General features: G+C 40.7%; 2 protein-coding genes across 3 annotated transcripts in view; both read right to left on the reverse strand.

Moving 5' to 3' along the window:
* Positions 1 to 6,210: 6,210 nt before the first annotated feature.
* On the reverse strand, positions 6,211 to 11,307 carry LOC135114906 (uncharacterized). Of its 2 annotated transcripts, none has more exons than XM_064031163.1 (4): positions 11,113 to 11,307; positions 10,930 to 10,996; positions 10,720 to 10,810; positions 6,211 to 10,499 (listed from the first exon to the last, which is right to left on the reverse strand). In XM_064031163.1, exon 4 carries the CDS (start codon positions 9,238 to 9,240, stop codon positions 7,327 to 7,329), a length of 1,914 nt encoding a protein of 637 aa, XP_063887233.1. In that variant the 5' UTR covers positions 9,241 to 10,499; positions 10,720 to 10,810; positions 10,930 to 10,996; positions 11,113 to 11,307; the 3' UTR covers positions 6,211 to 7,326. The 2 variants fall into 2 exon arrangements, with proteins under 2 accessions (XP_063887233.1, XP_063887232.1); XM_064031162.1 differs by having other exon boundaries at positions 10,720 to 10,814.
* A 15-nt stretch (positions 11,308 to 11,322) lies between these two features.
* Positions 11,323 to 22,500, reverse strand: part of LOC135114907 (receptor-type tyrosine-protein phosphatase F-like) — a 108,325-nt gene continuing 97,147 nt past the window's right edge. Inside the window, exons 4-9 of the mRNA XM_064031164.1 lie at positions 13,779 to 13,966; positions 13,419 to 13,548; positions 13,117 to 13,274; positions 12,212 to 12,451; positions 11,847 to 11,997; positions 11,323 to 11,475 (exon numbers count right to left, since the gene is read on the reverse strand). Coding sequence (XP_063887234.1) covers positions 11,324 to 11,475; positions 11,847 to 11,997; positions 12,212 to 12,451; positions 13,117 to 13,274; positions 13,419 to 13,548; positions 13,779 to 13,966 — 1,019 coding nt within the window. The 3' untranslated portion in view covers position 11,323. The remainder of the gene's footprint in view (positions 11,476 to 11,846; positions 11,998 to 12,211; positions 12,452 to 13,116; positions 13,275 to 13,418; positions 13,549 to 13,778; positions 13,967 to 22,500) is intronic.

The raw sequence follows: 22,500 nt of genomic DNA on the forward strand, positions 1-22,500 counted from the left end.
TTTGGTTTATGAAGCATCAAGATAACTTTTCTAACAAAGTGAACTACGCGACCAACTGAGTTCCTCACGCTGAAGTTAGACCGGTTTAAGGCACACACGGATCACTAGGTTGAGCTACTCTGATGGACTGGCGCGCGGTGGAGCCTCACTGGACGCTGAAGGCAGGAGAGGCTTGCTGGTGGGTCTTGTCAAGATACATGACACACCTGGAGGGAAAAATGAGGGGAGATCACGGCAGGTGAGGTCTGGTGCCTTCCCACGGTGAGGTAGGTACCATATGACCAATACCTGGCCATTCTGTAGGAGGGAGGGTAGCACTAGCTGGAGCTTCATTGCGGATCTCGCCACACGACACTGCTTCACTTCTTACGTACGAGTGCAGGCTGAAGAGTTCACAGTGTTCCTCGGCCATGCCCTACTCCCTCACACTACCGGTCTGACCACTTCTGCCTTGACATAGACCTATTTTTAATATACCGAAGGAAAGAAATTGCTTACAACATTAAGAAACACGTAAAACACTGGCGGCTCTAACGAAAAGCCATAGTAGTAACACATTTTTCACTCGGCTCGCTCACTCTCGAGCCAACCTGCTCATGTAATTCCAAGCAGGGGGAAATACAGTTCATCCCTATCATTACACAGTAACTGACGGCAGCACTTTACACTGAAGGATTCAGAATACATTCTCCTGCAAATTATGATTGGCAGCTTTTCAAATATAGAACTGCATGACATGATTAACAGCTTCTCAAATATACAAGTACATGACCTTTTTTTTCTCATCATCTACATTACAAAGGCGAAATAATCACAGTTTTAACCTTAGCTGAGTTCTCACACTCTTCATCCCATTCAGCTGTGTTCCCTCCCACTCATTCATGGGACGCACAGTTTTACACACTTATACTACAGAAGCAATTCATTCAGTTAATTCAGTTTCACAGGAAGTGTGATCCGAGTTTACCGAATTTCATTTTCATACATGCTTTATTCTTAACCCTATACGAGATAATGTAATACACTTTAGACATAAGTTTCATTCCTCTCCACTAGACCATATATTATACACAGCTATATTGGGAAAAGAAAAATGGAGTACATGCTTGAAGGAAAATGTAGTCATTCTGAAATCTAAGTAATAAAGAAAAATCTCAAGTACATCAGGATCCTCGACTCCTGGGAAGACGTCCCTACACGAGGAGCAGAGAACCCTCAGAATGTGAAGTCAGATGTTCAGTTAGGAAAGTCTTCAAAGTGTGGATACAGCGGGAAATGTTCAGCAACAAGGTGCACATTTTCTTCTTGGATACAGGAAAAGAAATGCAATTTATTGGTTTAGGAATGGTTGTAAGAGAATGGTGCTTGGCAGTAACTTGTGAGAGGCTGCGCTGGTCGAATGTCCGTCGTTTTAAGATGCATCATTTTCTTTGATTTAATAGTAACAAGTATTTTTCCAGCATATATAACGAAATACAGGTGAACAAGTCATCCCTTACGCCAGGTAATTATCCTTCTTAACCTGGCTTTCCTGAGACATTTTATATATTTATACTATGAGGCTACATGTCAATAAATTCTAACTACAGTATGAGGCATTTCTGTGAGATTTGAAACATGGAACATCTTTAAGTCACCCTGAAAACATCCTTGAATTCGTCCAGGTCAGAACTCTTGCCTCCCACCAAGCGTTGGGACCTCACCACCACAAGACCATGGCTCGTCGTGGACGCTGCTCAGAGACGCCAAACTCAGCACAACTATGTGGAAAAAGTTACGAATTCGACCTATGATGAATAAGTGAAACTGAACTTAAGCCTAGAAAGAAGTACTGTACGGTATGAAAACACTATGATACAAGACGGTGTGCCTCTGGGTCAGACTGGCGCGGGGACATCTGTAATGGAGATACAAGGAAATGATAGTTTAGGTTTTGCAGGAAATATTTTTTTTTCTCCCTTCCCATAATGTATAAAAAATATTCTATGGAAAACAAAATAAATTCCATAAGGATGCAAAGGAAGAGAAACTATCACGTCCTACACCCACGCACCTACTACTCACTTTACATAGCCAAGGATAATTTTTTGGGAAACTATTCATAGTTGGACGAACACACTGCTCTCGGGGAAACAATCCATGCCCATCGCCAACCCATCGGCTGTCAAACTTCGGTACATCTATAAATCAATGCTATAAATCAGCTTATCTACATGAGGTGATGAAGCCTTCTAAATGTAACCCAAAACGTGGTGCTGAAAAATAAGTCCCCATTCTCTTTAATAAGGGAGTCGAGGAAATAATGGTAGCAAGGGAGCTCAGACTAGTCTGTGTTACAGTATAACCAATAACTAATAAATTTTCTTATGCTATTCTACGTATTTGGGTCATCCTGTACAAGTCTCCAGTTTCGACCTGTGGAGAACGTGTGTATTGAAAAGTAGCAGAGGCGACTCTGGACTTGCTTTCTGTAGGAGATATAAAACTATCACTGATGTATGTATGCTTGGAATAAGAGTTTTTGGCTCTGCTTGCAGCGTAACGCCTGGCAGGAGCTGTTAGCCCTTCAGGAAGTGTTCTAAACCAAGATAGTGGCCATACCTGGCGTGATAACTGGCTTACTGGTTTGAAAAGTCGTCTATTTCACCTATAAGGCTCTCCATGATGGAGAGCAACTGCTTGTGTGATACAAGTGTAACCCATGTGTCTGTGTGTGTCTATATATATATATATATATATATATATATATATATATATATATATATATATATATATATATATATATATATATATATATATATATATATATATATATATATATATATATATATATATATATATATATATAATTCAGTCCCATTTCATTTTGTCAGTTGATAAAATTCATTTCAGTGGATTACTTACATCACACGAAGAGCGGACACATGATGGTGGGCAATACTTGGTGTGGCATCGGGATGGCCAGGTTCAGAACCTGTCTCGTATTAGTATCAACAAGTAAATTCTGACCAAAGTTAAGTATTAATCTTAATCTCATGCCACAAGTTAAACTCCCTCCCAATATACATTTATTTCTTACTTGGATGGGGTTCCTCAAACCCCCAACTCGTACTCTCTAAACCCGTGCCTTCACCCGTGAATGCAATTCTAGGAGGAAACTGCTGGGGCCACCCCAGCGCCATCAGGTGAGGAGTGGTGGTCAACCTGAGAGGAGTTATACATAGACCTTAGGTTGAATTCTTTCATATTCTTGAAAAATACCGCTTGTGTTGTGGAAACGGTCTGCAGCAACCTCTTGGAGCCGTCATCAACATCGTCAATGTCGTCCAAGATGTCCAGCATCCTGTGGTGGTTGAGACCGTCCCGCAAAGGACCCATGCCCTCGCTTGTCCCGTCATCCTGGAGGTGTGAAGGGAAAGTTAAGGGTGGCATCAAGCACCACTCACACCCCTAGTCGAGTGACTCGTATGGAACAGCAGAAGAGTGAGAGCTAAACGCTACCTGGTTCATTTTGCACTGGGGTCGAATAAGCTGTCAGCCACAATGCCATCGTCATGCGAACCAGGACCTCCCTGTAGAACATTAACACTTGTCATTAATTCTTTAGGGGTGATGAATATCTTGGGTTTCTAATTAACATCTATCAGGTGTTTACACTGTACAAAAAAAGTTTCAAGAAGAGGGACAAAACATCATTAAGGATTCATGCGCTCTCATTCGGCTTACTTTTGGCAGGGTTAAAGCTTCCTTACCTTCGTATCTCAGTGTTGGTTCTGTGTGGCGGGAGGTAGAGTGGCTAGCATGGGCTTGTAATCATCAGGTTCTGTTCCATGATCCCTGCCTGAGGACTTTACCCCATTGACGTACACCATGCGGCATGTCCCATTACCCTGAAAGTTACTACTTCATCACCACCACACACCATTCACATGTTTATGGTCATCCGGTTCATCCTCAACAAGCAGATTAAGGCAGCAAGGGAATCAACAGCTGTAGTGAACTCTGTAGTGTTTATTTTGGAATCTGCCTCCACTCAAAAGCTAATTATTAATAGACGAAAATGTGCCTGAGTTCAGTATTCATTTAAATCATGCTTGCTTAGGGGAGGCATCACTCATGGGTAGTTTTTTGGTATTGTAGCAAATTCACATCTCATTCATAGGCAACAAACCAAAAATACAGCACGTTCATTATGATTAATCTCCTCATCGTCAGCATCATGACCATCAGCAGTAGTAGCAGCAGCGCAAATGGTACTGAGCTGGACAAGACACTCACCTGAAACACTGATGGAGAGTTGTTTCTGAGGCGCAGGATCCTGAGGCAGAGCAAGACTGCTACAACACAGGTTACTATCACCAGGAAGGACACCACGCTGATCACTGCCACTGCTGCCACACACACACACACACACACACACACACACACGCGCGCGCGCGCGCGCGCACACACACGAAAGGGAAAGCAGTTAGTACATGGCACACAGCCTCGGAAGCGACTTAACACATAAGTTACACAGGCATATCTACATATGCTATTTAATTAAGGGAAACAGTGATAAAATAATGAACAATCAGAATTTCCATGTAAGATTATGAACATGAATAAATTGACAATGTAAATAGTGCGATATGTTGGCACCCTTACCAACACACACACACCCACACACATACATACGGATAAAGACATAGATAGATAGCTAGATAGATATATAGGTAGGTAGACAGCTAGATACAAAGATAGAGACAGATAAAACGAGATAGATAAACAGAGAGAGAGAGAGAGAGAGAGTTTAGGGGGAATATGAGTGTAAGCACAAAGTTGAGCGCTCAGCAGACTTACACTCGGTATTTCTGTGCAGTTCGGGTTCCAGGGTTGCCCGGATGTAGATGTAGACAGTGGTTGAGGCGCCCACGCCCTTCCCTGTCCTCCCAGCAATGAGCACCGTGTAATTGGTATTGGAGACCAAGTCCTGGATCTGAGAGTAGCCGTGAAGTAGGCGGTCAGTTGCCACTACTTAATGGTCATTGTTGATATATAACTTCTTTCCTGCCTCTGTTTTCCTTTCACCCCTTCTCCTCGTCCTACTCCTTTTAATTATTTTTCTTCTTCCTTTTATGTTCAATCAGTTCTCAATTCATTCATTTATTTATTTAATATTTTCTGTGACTCTCATGTAAGGAAAACGAAATGGACGGAAGGTAATGGAGGATAGAGAGGTGGCCTGGAGGAGTGAGTGGGCGTCGGTGGAGAGCTGCGGGACTAACCTGAGTGGTGGTGGAGTCAGGAGGGACGGTCTGGTTGCGCCACTCTTGCTGATTGTTGGGGATTCCAAATGTGTAATAAACCACAAATCGTAACAGGTGTTTATTGCTTGAAGTGTTTCGACCTGCAAACATGGGCAAATCAATACACATCCACATATCATAGTACACCCAGTTCAATCCCTCACAATGGTACCAAGAAAATAACACTTCATGTAGAGATTCTGACATCCGTTACAATCATATCCCAAATATAAAAATAAAGCAACAATCAGTATACAAAATCCAACTAACTTCACTTGTATATCACTCATAATACACAATAAATTCCCATAATGTACTCACTTCAGTGGCCCACACTGACGCTCTTCGAATCCCCGTAGCACACCTGACATGTCACCCCAACTATCATCCAGTCCAGGGCGTCCTCACAACTCTGTCTGGCAACAATATATCCCTTGTACATTACCCTATCTTACTAATACATCCTCTATTTGTAACCTTCACCAAATTATACTAATCACAGCACATGGCAGGTAAATAAACACAACTAACCTGTAGCACGGAGGACCAACCAACACACCAACCGACACGAGGTCCAGGGCGTCCCTACATTCTCCGTCTGGCAAACAATAATATCACTTGTATTACCTTAGCTACTAAACACATCCTTTGCTTGTAATCTTCACCACAGTATACTAATTCACAGCACAAGGTATATAAATAAACACAACTAACCTGTAGCACAGATGACCACCCAACACAACCACCCACAGTACATTGGTGGGCCGGCTTAGACAACCCGCCAGGCCGACCATGTTCACAGGTAGTGGGTGTAACAGAACACCACAAAGAAGCGTACCAAACTTCTCCCATTCCAACAAAACACAACTTACATTTTCTTTAACACAGATAACAAAAATATATTGTATAAATAAATAATAGATGGTTAACATATCATTTTAATGATACACTCCACCCCGACCAAAGTGAACATACAATATACACAGGTAGTACATAGAATGCTTTGGTACACATAGATAAATCATATCTATAATGATCCTACACGCTCATCATCACTCTTGTTCTTCCTTAGGTAATAACACTATTAACCTATGCACTGACCTACTCATGACTTTGTCTGTCACCCCATCATATCCTTTACCTTCCTTGACTATCTTATACCTTAAGTCTACATCTCTTACAGCACCATCACGACCTGGATCTGCCTTTATTACTTGAGCTAATTTCCAGGTTCTTATAACTGCATTAGCATCTTGAACTAAAACCACATCACCCACTCTTACATTTCTCCTATTGGTGTGCCATTTTTGTCTTACTACCATCGTTGGAAAGAAATCTCTCTGCCATTTTCTCCAAAATGATTCAACAATTTTCTGAATAAACTCTAATCTTTTTTTATGGTCTCCATCTGATTCATATATTCCCTGTGGACATTTTACACTAGCTCGTCCAAGCAATAGATCATTAGGGCAGAGGTAATTACCAAGTTCTAAATTAAAGCAAGGTTTTACCCCTATGGGTCTTTCATTCATCATACTGGCTACATTAAATAAGGCTGTCTGAAGTTCACCAAAAGTTAATACTGAATCCCCAATTGCAATACAAAGATTTCTTTTCACTGATTTGATAAGGGATTCACTGGCACCATTGTACCACAGTGCATCACTAGGTCTATTATATTTCCAAGTAACTCTTTCATTTTTTCCAATTCTTTCAATATTCTTTCCAGCTGCTATCAGCTGGCTCCCTCTGTCAGAATACAGTATTCTGGGTGCACCCCTGACTGAGATGAATCTTTGATAAGTTGCCATGAAATCACTTGCACTATATCCTTTTGCCAAATCTACATAAACTGCCCTAGTAACTAAGCAGTTGAATATTACCCCATATACCTTACCATGAGTTCTCCTTTTAACAGTGTCCTTAATCGAATGGTCCAAACAAATTGACAGCAGTATGATAGAATGGTGGAGTTGGCTTCATTCTTTCTTCTAACACCTGACCCATACACTGGTTCTCAGTTTGTTTTGAGAGTTTTCTACATGACACATTTATCTTTAATTGACTTTATTAATTTCCTGGCTCCCGGCACCCAAAACTTACTCTGTAACTTGGCCAAGGTGGTTTCAATACCTGCATGATCTCTACTATGTAAGCTGGACACATACAGTCTAGTAACTGGGTGGTTAGCTGGTATCAACATGAAGTGATCTTGATTCCAGTTTTCCTTTAACCATTTTGATATTCTTTGACCCACTAAAATTACTCCATTGTCAGATTCCATGATGTTGATACTATGATTCTCATGTTGCCCACTTACTATCCAATGCTTCACATGAAAGTTTCCATGAGATATTACATGTTCTGCTCTTTGTATCAAATCAAAAGCCTTTTCTACCGTATCAATGGAATAGAGAATATCATCAACATATGTGTTGTTTACAATTATGTTATAAACTTCAGGATCTCCCTTACCAAATTTTTCACTAGTATGCCTTAATGCTAGCACAGCTATGGTCCCACTCGGCCTATCCCCGAAAGTCACTGAGGTCAGGGCATAGTGATCAGGTGGTTTGTTACTGTTTAAATCTCTCCAAAGAAATCGGTGTGTGTGTTGGTCCAGTGTGTTGATTTTCACAGAATGATACATTTTTGATATATCACCAGTTATGGCAACCCTTTCCTGTCTAAATCTTAGCAAGACTCCAATCATGTTGTTAAGAACAACTGGTCCTTTTGCCCAAAAATCATTAAGTTTTTTTCCCATGTATGATGAAGATGAGTTAAATACAATACGCAGAGGTGTTGAAGCAGAATCTGGTTTCAATACTTCATGATGGGAAATGTAGTGAATTGGGCCATTGTATGACTGCATTACCTCTTCACTTAATTGTCTCGCTACCCCCCTTTTCACCATGTCCTTGATTTCATTGTGATAACTCTGGGCATACTGGATATCCAATTTTTTCAGTCTATTTTCTGTAGTTTTTAATCTAGCCACAGCCACTTTTACACTGTTCTTAAGATGTCTCGGGTCCCTTATCCAAGGATAGCTTGCTGTCCAATACTTCCCTTCTTCATGATATACTAATCCCTCCTCAATCAATTTCAGTTCCCTTTCTTCCTTAATATTGACACAGTCACTTACAGGGCAACCCTTACACAGGCATTTAAGGCATCTTGTGTCACACTGCACCCCACTCTCCTCTAAAGCAAAGAATTTATCTAATTGTGACTTAAGTTTATCTGTAGGTTCTACCTTGATCTCATTGAGGCTTATTGAGCTTGACACCTTGTGAGTTCTCACAATCACATGGTTCGTCGTGCTCCCTGAGGCTGTTATTTTGCTGTGTCTGCCACGTATACTGAACCCAAATGGATTCTCTAACAATTGAAGACCTTCATTAGTCTGAACAACTTTAGGCAATAATTCACTGTAATTGGCCCCAATCAGCATGTCAATCTCACCACAAGGGCGATTAATATCATGGTTTGATACTCCTACAAATAACTCCTTAACTCCTGACACATCAAATTCATTGATTTTAGCAGATATTTCCTCTATACCAATGGCATTAATTTCCCATACATGCCCAGTCCTATCAATCAGTGGTATGCAATATTCTTTGGTAGAATGATGTTCAATTACATTGCCAACCTTGATCATGGATAAATTCACATCCTTGCCCTTCAAACTTAGTTTTTCTGCCATACTGTGTGTCACCAAGGTTATGTCAGAACCTGAATCCCACAGTACTGTTATAGGTTGAGTGTTACTGTACACAGTACTGATATTCAATAAGGTGTTCAGAGTGTTTGCAGATACTGTATTATGACTAGCACCTTCTTCCTGTTCAAAATGCACCAGTGGATGATGATGACGGTTACACACACCTTGACCCCTGATCCTGACATCACACAATTCCATGCCTGATGATATCCCTTTAAGCATTTAAAACATATTCCATTGCTTCTAGCTAACTCAAACCTCTCCTTGTTGCTGAGATTCTTAAATTTATAACAATCAAGAGTATCATGGTTCCTGGAATTGTGAATCCAGCATCCTCCCTCATTATTTCCAGTCTTCAAGTGGGTACCTTTCACCATCTCCGTCAAATTTACAATACATGACTCTAACTCTTTATTCTTTAGTTGTTGCTCTTCCTTCATCTGTTTTATTAGTATTACCAGATCTGACTCCATGACCTTGTCAGCTGAATTATTTACATGATGTACTGAACTTCTATCACCGCCAGTAGATCTGACACTAGAATTCATATACTCCAATACCTTTCTCTCCCTTTGCAGAAATTTCAATAAAGTGGGAAAGAGATCACTAGTAGCAGATACCTCTTCTGCCTTTATTACCCACTCCCTCTTCTGAAGTGTGGGCAACACCTTCTCAATATGACTGACTACATTAGCAGTATTAAGTTCCTCATTCAAGTTTATATTTTTTCAAATCTAGCCAACACTGTTCCACCTGATCCACCATCCTTATAAATCCTTTGGTATCACCTTCATTGATCCTTTTCAAAGCCCTAAGGTCACTTATTACCAAGTCCACCACCTTTCTTGCATTTCCAAACTTGTCATCTAACCTTTCAAACATTTCTTCATAATTACCTTCTGCACCTCTGACAGTCTGAAGGGCATCACCACTGAGACACATTTTCAATGCATACGCATCTTCACCATACACACTTTTGACTAAATTTTTAAAGTCCTCCTTAAAACGAGGGTACTCTCTTAAATTCCCATCAAATTTAGGAGGCTCAAATGCCTTTATCTTCACTTTAGGCTTGACACTGTTCTGTATGTTTTCAATGTTACTAATTTCTGTTAGTCTTTTCTTCATGATTCTTTCACAATCTAGCATGTATTCTTCAGCCTCCTTAACTAACTTGTCTTCTAATTTATTATCACACACATATTTTAATATCACATCATTACTGTCTTCTAGGTGTTGAAAGGCCTCAGAAATCTGTTCATAGTTATTCTTCAATACTGATACTGGCTCACCTTCCCGTACACCCTCATCCAGCAGGGTCACCTTTCTTGTGAATTTCCCCTTGGCAATGGCCCTCTTCCTCTTTAACAATTCCATCTCCTCTTGCCAGCCCATTGTGGTTGAAGTCGAAATGTTGGGGATTCCAAATGTGTAATAAACCACAAATCGTAACAGGTGTTTATTGCTTGAAGTGTTTCGACCTGCAAACATGGGCAAATCAATACACATCCACATATCATAGTACACCCAGTTCAATCCCTCACAATGGTACCAAGAAAATAACACTTCATGTAGAGATTCTGACATCCGTTACAATCATATCCCAAATATAAAAATAAAGCAACAATCAGTATACAAAATCCAACTAACTTCACTTGTATATCACTCATAATACACAATAAATTCCCATAATGTACTCACTTCAGTGGCCCACACTGACGCTCTTCGAATCCCCGTAGCACACCTGACATGTCACCCCAACTATCATCCAGTCCAGGGCGTCCTCACAACTCTGTCTGGCAACAATATATCCCTTGTACATTACCCTATCTTACTAATACATCCTCTATTTGTAACCTTCACCAAATTATACTAATCACAGCACATGGCAGGTAAATAAACACAACTAACCTGTAGCACGGAGGACCAACCAACACACCAACCGACACGAGGTCCAGGGCGTCCCTACATTCTCCGTCTGGCAAACAATAATATCACTTGTATTACCTTAGCTACTAAACACATCCTTTGCTTGTAATCTTCACCACAGTATACTAATTCACAGCACAAGGTATATAAATAAACACAACTAACCTGTAGCACAGATGACCACCCAACACAACAACCCACAGTACATTGGTGGGCCGGCTTAGACAACCCGCCAGGCCGACCATGTTCACAGGTAGTGGGTGAAACAAAACACCACAAAGAAGCGTACCAAACTTCTCCCATTCCAACAAAACACAACTTACATTTTCTTTAACACAGATAACAAAAATATATTGTATAAATAAATAATAGATGGTTAACATATCATTTTAATGATACACTGATCGTGAGAAAATTTCACCAGGTAGTGCACTAAACGGCCGTTGATGAGGCGTGGAGGGCTCCAGGTGAGAACGGCATCTTTCGGGCTTGCAGGAACCCACGTCACGTTCAGCGGCGCCGTGGGAACTGAATGGGGAATGGAGATTTAGAGGCTTTTTTTTATTGTTTTACATTTTTCATGGTTCTCAAGCAATGGATGACATCAGGGGGGTTTGCTTCTTAAATATGCTAAACATGATGCACATTATATGAGTCAAATAAAATGGCATTAAATTTTTGTTAAACTTTTAGATAACACAAAGGAGCACTGTATAAATTCACTCTATTCACATGAAACTTATATTTATTTTATCATTGCTGTTGTTGTTGGTGGTGGTGGTGGTGGCGGTGGCGGTGGTGGTGATGGTGTTTTTATTATTATTTTTATTAATTTTTCATTTTATTTAGTAAAGCCACACTCCTAACAGTGTCCTGAGCATTAAAATCGCGGTGCTTACCTCCTTCATCTGGAGTGACGTAGGTGGTGGCGGAGTGACCTGTGAGGGTGGTGGTGGAGGCCGTGACGGTGACCTTGTAGTTGTGGTCCTGCTTCAGGCTCGTCACCGTCAGCTTCCGGTTGGTGACTCGGTACAGCTTGACCTCATGGTCCTGTAGGAGCGTATAGCGTGCAGTGTTAGCGAGCGATTGCAGGGATTTGTATGTGTGTGTGTGTGTGTGTGTGTGTGTGTCATGGTGTGGGACTCCTTATCAACACACACACACACACACACACACACACACAGAGAGAGAGAAGCACAGTTTGGATACCATAACTAACTATATATTCATCATGTTACATATTTACGTCACCAAATGTACATATTTTTATATTAGCCGTGTCTCGGGAATCTTCGTATTTCGTCGGCTGTGGGCTGCGAGGACCTCTTCCCGCGGCCTCCAAATGCGTCCCCTTCACCTCACTCCGCTTGTCTTCGGGTGTTTCCGTTTGGCTGTTCGGGTCTGATTCAACGTTCTCGACCCTAATGGTGTAGAAGTCGACCTGGATCTTCCGCGGCGTGTGTTTCCAGGTGATGCGCATGCTGGTAGTGTTCAGCACCTTGGTCTGTGATGGAAGGTGGACTTAGCATGAAGGGTAATACTTTTCTCACATTTTTTTTTTTTTTTCGTTCCTCAAATCTAATGCAGAAAATTAAGCTTTATCATAAGTTTACCGCCTAATTCGACCTCTTGGCCTTGGAAATGTAAGATACACATGAAAATTGATATTGTGAACAAAATGATCTGTGAAAAAAAAAAAAGATTTGTGTTCTAGACCAAAAAAAAAAAAAAAAAAAAACACTTAAAATTGATATAAGAGCAATGCTAAATGTCACACTGAACAATATGAAGTAGTATGCATGATGAGATACTAGGTCATGATACTAATATGTAAATGCTACGGTAATGCCCAGGAGTTGTCCAGTGCAGGGAAGGTGGAATGATGATGATGATGATGATGATGATGATGATGATGATGATGATGATGATGATGATAGCGGCAGTGCTGGTGGTCATGATGATGATAATAGTGGTGATGATGATAGAGATGATGTAGCAGTTAAAAAAAATATATATACCTTAATAAAACAAAGCCTCAATTATCAATTTTGACTATAAGTATAAAGATCAGCTGATCATGTGACAGTCTTATAGATAGACATTGGCGTACATATTTCACAGAAAGAGTTATAAAACAGATTGTAAAAAGAACTGGGAATAAACACTAACCCTGAGCTTGTTCACTTTGATCCTGTTGGTGTTGGAGTGTTGGGAGAGGATGTGGGGAGGCTGTGGCAGTGTGCAGATGGTCTTCAGGTAAGACTCGGTGCTGTTTCGCCCGGTGCTGTAGGTGGCTCGGACCTTCACGCCGTAACACGTTCTCGGAACTTTAGGATAAGAGACATGACACATATAGCAGCGGTTCAGTATAGTTAAGTATATGAAAATTCAAACAAATTATCATGGATATAGAAAAATGTACAAGGGCACTGTTATCTTTCACTGATTTCATTAATTTCTATCACAGTTACCTAGATCTGTGAGTGTTAGGGAAGTTTCGGTCGTTGGGAGTTCTTTTTGCCAGACAGAGGTGGAGGTGTTATACAACACATGATAATTGGCAAGATCCTTCTGCAGTGAGGCGTCCAGCGTCCAATTTACCTGTGGCAAAAATAAGATTCATAAATCCTGAGTATCATTAATGTGATAATGTAGAAATAGTGAGTGCAAGTCACAGAATCCTGGAAAGGCTCCTAAGAAACTGAAGATTTTACTTGAAGTGTTAACTATGACAGTGTTGTTAAATAGCCGCTTAAGTACACCTCTTCACACTATTGAAGACGAAAGCTATCACTTCGAGAGGGCGTTTGTTGTTCAACAACGGCACTCACCAAGACCTCGGTGGGCCTCTGGCTGCAAGTGGAGAGATGAACGATGAGGAAGACATTATCCCGTGGCAAGTCAGAGCTGCTGCGTGGCATCCTGACGGTGTACCAGGGCAGCCGAATCATGTGTTCTGGGTAGCCAGCACTGGTAGCCAACAGGACTCTCACTTTGTAAGATTTGTTTGGCTGCAGATCTGCCAGAACGAAAAATAACATCGATTCTTCAGTAAATTGAAACCATTCATATCTGATAACATTCCATATTCAATGACTATCTCCCGAGAGAGGAGAGACATGAAGATAGAGAGGGTGGCAGGACAATTCTTTCCCTTTCCTGCATGTAGATACGAGTACATCATTGTTATACATTAATTCAAATATATTTTTGGCTAGATACAAGCACGGAGCCATTGTTACTCTAACCATTCGCTCGCACCTTGAGCTGTAAAGTACTAGACATGAATGGTTAAGGACTAAAAAAAAAAAAAAAAAAGAGAGACACATTCGAACTGTGTAAGAGCTTACTTTACCTCCAAATATTGTACAAATGCAAGTCTAAAAATTGTGACTACATGATGAAGTGCAACGAAAAACTACACACACATCTTCAGTAATTATGAGAAAAAGAAAAAAAAAAAAATCAGCAAATATAAAATTAGCGAAGTACAGGCCAACAAGTGTGCTTGTGTTTGATGTGTGAAAAATAAATGGTCGATAGAAGAAGAGGCAGACCAAAGCCAACTACACCAGGTGGGGGACTGTCTCTGCTTTACGAGATAAGCTTGGAATGTTAAGGAGCACTTGTATGGGGTGTCCAAAACATCTGTCTCACCTAATGAGGACTAAGGGGCTGCAAGACTCACTCCCCATTGGTTCTATACAAACTGATACTAATATGATCTCACTCCAAGTCAAGTCTATATAAACTGTTAATAGTATGATCTGAATGTCGACATCACAAGTAGTAAGTCATCAAGCTTCAACACAGTCTTACTATTAATGGTGTACTCCGTGACGTTTGGCTGCAAGAACTCCTCCAGATGGTAGTGTTTTCTTTTCCTCTTCCACTGAATGTTCTGCTGCATGATGGGACATCTTGTCTTGCACTCCACGAGGGTCCAGTTCGCGTACAGTTCGGTGGGCGATTTAGGGTATAGCGTCACCACCGGCATTCGGATTTTATCTGTGTTGTCAACTATACAAACTAATAGTAATATACCAGCAGAGAGCTGCATTGCTAGCATTAATTTATCACAATACGGGTGGAGATTATAACTTGCAAAAATATATACACATTTCTTTACATAACTTCGGAATGTTAAGTCAATGTTCGCATGTCTTCATTCACACACAAAACCTATAAAACAAAATCCTTTTTTGGACTGCTTTCCATTCTTCTATTCTTAGTTTTGCCCAAGAAAAATTAGGTGATATTTACCCTCCTCTTTCAACTTGATGGTGATATAATTTGATATAATTTGCCGCTGAAAAATAATGTCTTGTCTTCAGTTACTCCCGAGGACTGCGCTAGTATATATTTCCGGGACCACGCTTCTTAACACTAATACAGAAGGTGGGCTACACTCCCTCGCTGGTGGTGATGACGACAAACCTTACACGATTTATAGATTAGAGCTGAAGACATTAAAAGTTACTCCAAAATTACGAAGAAAATTATGTTTTCTTCTAAAAGAATTTGGTGGGATGAGACAACGAGACACTGGCGTCTGTCGAGGTTGAAAGATCACTGGAATTGCAAGAGACATCAACCGTGGCGGAAGTATCACAAGAATCATTAGCATGAGGGACCACAGGTATAAAACAAAGAAATAGTTGAAGTGATGTAGTTGATTAAGATTTAGTCAGAACTGCCACAACAAATATGGTTAAGTCTCACTCATAGAGAGATCGAAGATGCAGTATCTTGTAGGATCTTTACAGAGTACTGGGAAGTAATGACCTTCACCAAAATAGAGTAGGGAGAATAGGAATAATCAGGGGGCAATATCACTTGTAACCGCCTGCACCACACCTCCGGAAACAGTGGATTCCAAAGAAGCAACAGCCTCCTTCTCACAACCTTCTTGAAAGAGCAATAGTCTCAGGGGGGAGAAAGAGAAGATAATCTTTCATCAGAAATAGGTGGCTCTTATGATGACGGGGTTAGGAAATGAAGAAAATAGACGCAAAATGAATCGATTGCACGACCAGATTTTTTTGTATCACCTATCTATGGTCAAGTCTGTGACAATATGTGCTTGTCAGGGAACGTGTGGAGATATGTGAGTGGTGGTGTATTTGTGTTGTGAGACACAAGGAGACTTACTCGGCTTACAGGTTTTCTGTTTGAAGCTTTGAGGGGGAAATTACATAGTGGGCTGGGAACGGTCTTGGAGACAAAGTTACTTTTATTTTTTATTAGACCAGGAAACAGATACCAGTCATCAGCATACACAACAGCTTGAGCGGCTGTTCTAACCCCCTTGTCTGCAAAGTCAGTAAGTCTGGAACTCTAGGTCAATTTTCGCCATAAAATTCTCCAAGATAGCCAGTTCCGCTAACCTCTCATAGCTACCCGACACTTGCTCACAACGCACCCATAGTTTGAATGTATCAGCTAACTTTGAGGACACAACATTAATGAAAGTATCGGTATACTTATCAGTACAGTCTAGGGAGGTCCAACCCTCAAAAGCACCAACTGGAACAACACGGCACAACTTCCCAGAAGTGTCAGCTGGCCGCGCTTACATGACCTCGCACGACCCTACTACTGGTTCACACCGAACCAGTAATGAGTTTTCGAGACACTAAGTGTGGCACTTCGAACACCCTAGTACTAATTCACTGCCGACACACACACACCAGAAACTACCAAACATCAGAATTAAATACGTGGTTACAATGAGGCGCGCGAAACAATTATTACGGTATAAATATCAGAAAGGAGATGATGGCGTCAGCTCTGTAGATAAATATGTATTGTTATGTAAAGAGTCACGTTTATGTAATGCTAAAAACCTCCGAAACTGCATGACAGCTGCTCTAGCAGCTGTCACTTTACGAGTGTGCTAACCCTATAAAAATACTACATTAACTAAGAACAGAAAAAAAAAGAAGAAAATGAGAAAACAAGAAAACAAAATAGGAAAGAAGAAAGAAGTAAAGTAGGAAGGATGCAATAGTACAAATCCGTGGAAGATCTCGGTCACGACACGAGTAACCTTCCCTCTGGTGGAGAATAATGACGCAACTTTCGCGATGTTCTACAGATTACGGTACTTTATTTTGTGTTCCTGATGTTGCTGAAGCGGATTGCGCTGAACCTCTACAGTACTGATGCCCGTAGCTTTTCAAAACTTCTGTGAGACTATGAGACTATTACATATTGTAGTTGATGCAGTACAAAGGTCAGTGAGAGTCAAGAACGCTACAGAATCAGCATTATTTAAGAAATATGTAGCTGAGGTACAAACCAAAAAGCTCTGTGTACTCTTTCTATCTTCTGGGTTTATTTCGGTTTCATGGCGGTGATGCAAAAAGCAGGCAACAGATGTTAACAGAGCCCATAATTATTACAGTCATTGCTTTCGTTACATTTTAACATGAGAACGATGTATTTCCTATTCTAAAAACACTTAAGTAAGAGGAGAAAGTTCTAAAGATTTAAAGGCTTATGGCCGAGGAAGCATTGTGTATGATTAAGCCTATGAACGCTCCACAACAGCCTCGCTTACAACTAAAGTCTTAAGATGAACAAAAGGCGAAACTTGGTATTTACAACTTCTCAGCTGTAAAATCGTTGCTACCAAGTCAATCAATCACACTTTAAAGCATTCAGTCTAATTGACAGCCGGCGGTGCACAATTAGAAAACGCCAAAAAGGAACTTTGCACAAACACACAAAAGAAAGAATGCACGTCAGTTTAGCTCACCTGGATTTGTTTACCGCCAGTGCGGCATCGTCTTTGAGCCAGATGTAGGAGGCCACGGGTAAGGAGGCCATGTGGCAAGTTAGACGGACAGCACGACCTTCCTCCACCGTGTTGTTCCTCGGCTTTATCTGCCACACGCCTGTGCCTGCGGAGTGGAAAACGTGCCAGAAGTTATCACAAATCAGCTTCAGGATTCAGTCAGACATCTCTAGATGACAGTCATGAGGAGATAATAGTTACAAGATCTTCACCATCACGAAGGCACGGCTCCTGGAAGGCTGTAGTTAGGTTTCCGACGTTAGAGAAACATTGTTATAAGGTCGTAACATACCTACAATTACCAGTTACGGTTATCACGGAGGGTAATGAGCCCATGACACGCAGTAAATTACAAAGGAGATTCTGAGAGCGCGCTGTCAAGGACTCTGCGACGCACTTCATCACTGGCCTAAATGACACGCAAGCAGCGCCCACCCACCGCCACCAGCCAACGCCGCTCACTCGAGACTTGGAGACGCGTTTACGACTTCCTTACAACACATAACAAAAGTCCTCCAGTAGTCGATATACAAAGCGCGCGCGCACACACACACACACACACACACACACACACACACACACACACACACACACACACACACACACACACACACACACACACACAGAGGCAGATGAGTTTATTGACTATAAATTGAATACAGCTATTAATTACAGTTGCAGATACTTCTGTAGAATGATTCCCATTATTACACATTAGTTAGTCCTGTACCAAGAACAATGATCCTACTTTAAAACAAACTCAAACGATAAACTACTACTACTACTACTACTACTACTACTACTACTACTACTACTACTACCACAACTACTACTACTACTGCTACTACTAGTACTACTACTATTACCACTACTACTACTACTACTACTACTACTACTACTACTACTACTACACACACGAATTTTGTCCAAAAATGATTTTTTTGTCATATAAAAAAAAATGAAACAAACTCATTATCTAATAAACAGAACACTTCACTGAAGAAAAACACCCTTGCAGTGAAGAACAAGGAACGACGTGCTAATACTGGCACTGAAACTGGCGAACTCTGGCAGGGCAATGACAGGAGGCACCTTTCGACAACACTATCATTGCAAGACAAACAGAATACTACCACGCACTCCAACATTCTCAAAATAAAGTAACAAGGGAAGGCAACACTGAGACCGCGGCTTTCAACTATTACGAGACATTGTATATATATAAAAGATAGTTAGGTATGTGAATGTAAACAGTGGAAGAAAAAATGTTGGAACGTTACTTCCTCCTCTCTCTCTCTCTCTCTCTCTCTCTCTCTCTCTCTCTCTCTCTCTCTCTCTCTCTCTCTCTCTCTCTCTCTCCGTGAAATGCATCAATAAAGCAGATGTACGAGTTTTGGAAGAGGGGTTTCAAACTGTGCACTGAGACAAGAATAAAAATAAAAAGTACCGGTTGCTTAAATTTTCCAGCCTGCACTGATGAACTCCGCTTGGCAATCATGGAAAAATAGGTAGAGAAAAAGTAACGGGCCGCTCCTTGCAATTAGCGTCATTTTCACGAGAGAGAGAGAGAGAGAGAGAGAGAGAGAGAGAGAGAGAGAGAGAGAGAGAGAGAGAGAGAGAGAGAGAGAGAGAGAGAGAGAGAGAGAGAGAGAGAGTAACAGAAAGAAAGATAGAGAAGGAAAGAGACACAGAAAGACAGAGACAAACAGATACACATGTAAACCAAAACAAACAGACAGACAAGCAACAACTGCTGATAATCCAGGAAGTTTGACACCACAGTTTTGTTAGTCTCCCCTTAGCCTTTCCTTTCCCAGCACTACCATGACGCAGGAGTCACAGGACATCATCTAATCGACATGTACTTACCAAAATCTTCATCGACGCCAATAGCTGGAGAAACTGCTCCTCATTACCTCTTTGTGTGCGTGTGCGTGTGCGTGTGTGTGTGTGTGTGTGTGTGTGTGTGTGTGAAGAGTAGTAGAATTCAGAGGCTGTATGTTTTATCCATTAAGGTGTGATACTGTTTAAATGTTGCTTTTTTTATACTCTTTTGTCATAAATGATAGCGCCAATAAGAAAATTATCATATGCATTCGTTTATTCGCACTAAAAAGGAAGGGAGTTGTAAAATTTCTATAGTTTTGTTAAAGCATCCCGCCACGATGTAAATAAATGTGAAAATTAATAAAGCAAGCAAATTACTAAGTGAATAAACAAATAGGTAAATAAATATATTGCATAAACATACTGAGTTATTGCTATAAAGCCAAATATTGTCTATAAAAAAGTAAAGAGAAACGAGATTTTTTTTTTCTAGTATGTGATAAACTAAAACTGGCGTGGCAGGCCTGGCAGTAATCTGCGGTTCCTGACTGAGGGTCACTGGCCGAGGCTGTCAGTCCCTCCTCCATGTGTAGGGATTTCACCTGAATGGCACCTGTCCCAATTAATATACATTCACCCAGTGCTTGAAATCACACAGACTTTGGGAGTAAATCAGCTTTGATGTTCTTTATTCCCAACCCAGGAACACTCACCTGTGGTAAATCAAAGGTCGATTCTAGTGACACGATTGCTTTCCATCAAGGTTTATTAACATCAATATTTTTTTTCGAATTTTTCGTAAAGCAAACTTCATGTATTGCAAGAGAGAGGTTTTCCAGGTCAGTCACATCAGCGCCCCTGCCACTCCATGATTAACTAGTCCCTTCCCTGTCCGCGGCACCGCCATCGCTTGTCCCACCAGTCATCTTCTGGCCGGATCGTCCCTCTCATCCCCATGTTATGAGCAGTCAACCTCTGTCACTCTCCCTCCCTTTCCAAGAACAGTTCTCGCCATTCTCCCTTTGGTCAATGTCATATGCGCTAGTCTCATCACTCATTTGCTTTCTATAAGTCAATGTGAAACGTGAAATGATCAGCGTCAAATGCAATGAGAGAATAATATGAGTCATTTTACGATCTCATTGTTCTATTGTAGTATGACGAGAAGTAAATGTAACAATTTATGAGACTACGCTTTTTTTTTTTTTCGTTAGTTATTGTTTTGTAATCTTCATGTATCAATTACCATCTCTCTCTTACCATGTGTTGCCTTCAGCGAAATAAGTACATTAATTCACGTGTGCAAGTGTATCATCTGAGCACATAATTCTTGCACGCCATTGTGTTTTCGCCTCTCCCCTCCCGCGCCCCTCCTCCCTGTCACTCATTCTCTCAGGCACACCGTCATTCACACAGCCACTTCCTTGCCACTTTCTGTCACTTTGCCCCTCCTACAATCGCTTCCCTGCCACTCTCAGGCATTCCGGGAGTGGCAAGTGGCTTGGAAATCACTTCTTCACTGCTCCTGGCATTCCGTGGACACACTCTCTCATTTCCCTCTTTGTTCACTCCTTCATTACTACCTTTTGTAGGCGTTTCGTTACCATTCCTTCAGTTATGTCTTAGTAATGGATAGTTTCACTTCTTAGCATGTTGAAGAAAAGTTTATCCCTTCATCACTTTATCTTCTGTAGGGGTTTCGTTACCATTCCTTTAGTTTTGTGTTAGTAAGGAACAGCTTCATTCCTGTAGATATTGAAAAATAGTTATACCGTAACGCATGAATGCAAAAGATAAATGGATTTCTTATTAATTATTCACTGGACAAGGGCAACAGAAAATAGAATAAAAGGCCTACTAAGGTGCCAGTCCCTTAGTATAACGTCTACTAAGCAGGACCCTGATGGCTTCTAATTTATTTTTGCCTTGGACACGTGCTTGACCACCTTCGTAAAGATCTCTACAGTTATTACAAACATTGCTCTTTCGACTGGTTTTTAGCACACTTCCTAACATAGTCTGCCCTACCTCACGCTTTACAACCACAATGAATACGCGCCCCTCCCGATGTATTGGTGCAGTAATGCTCACTAAATTCTTTCAGTCCAATACTTATGCATTTTTTTCCCTTTTATTTCATTTATTCATACAATTATGTTCATCAAATTCTTTGAATAATATAATCTTATGTGTTAATAGCGTTAATGGCATTATGTGTGAACATCAACATAATACAGTGAAGATACAGACAAGGTGGGCATAACAGTGAGCAAGAAGAGAATACAACAGGCTGAAAGAAACACTCGTATAAACATTCACAAATTTTTCTTAAATGTGCATCTGTTGCCAGAAAATAAATATCAATCCTTCATATAAGTTTGATCCATAACTGCATTCTTATTCGACTCATTTCATCACCTATTGATAAAGTTGCATACATTCGTGCATGTATAATGTTCTACAAAATAGATAGTACGTAATTGCAGGGACACTGCACATTTTGCTTTAAAGATTACACCAGATCTAAGGATTTAACATTACTAGTTTTAGCTTTACGGAGGATAGAGTTACTTCTGATTCCTTCGTCTATGTCATTCATATATATTATGAAGAGGATCTGCCCTAAGATTGAACATTGAGGAACGCCACTGCTTACATTAACCCAATTTGAAGAATTAGAATTTCTGGTGACCCCGCTCTACAATATATTGTACTGTCAAAAAAAAAAGAAGAAAAAACGAAAAAAACAAAACAAAACAATAAGGAAGAGGAAAGAAAAAGAAGGTAGAATAAGTAAAAAGAAAGAAGAAATGGAGAAGATGAATGAAGTATGGAGAATAACAAACGATCATACTACACGGGAAAGGGAAGATAATTGGCACTTGATATCGAGGAAACCGAGGAAACACAAACAAGGACACAGGACC

Source organism: Scylla paramamosain, chromosome 28 (genome assembly GCF_035594125.1).
Source record: "Scylla paramamosain isolate STU-SP2022 chromosome 28, ASM3559412v1, whole genome shotgun sequence".
NCBI classification, from domain to species: domain Eukaryota; kingdom Metazoa; phylum Arthropoda; class Malacostraca; order Decapoda; family Portunidae; genus Scylla; species Scylla paramamosain.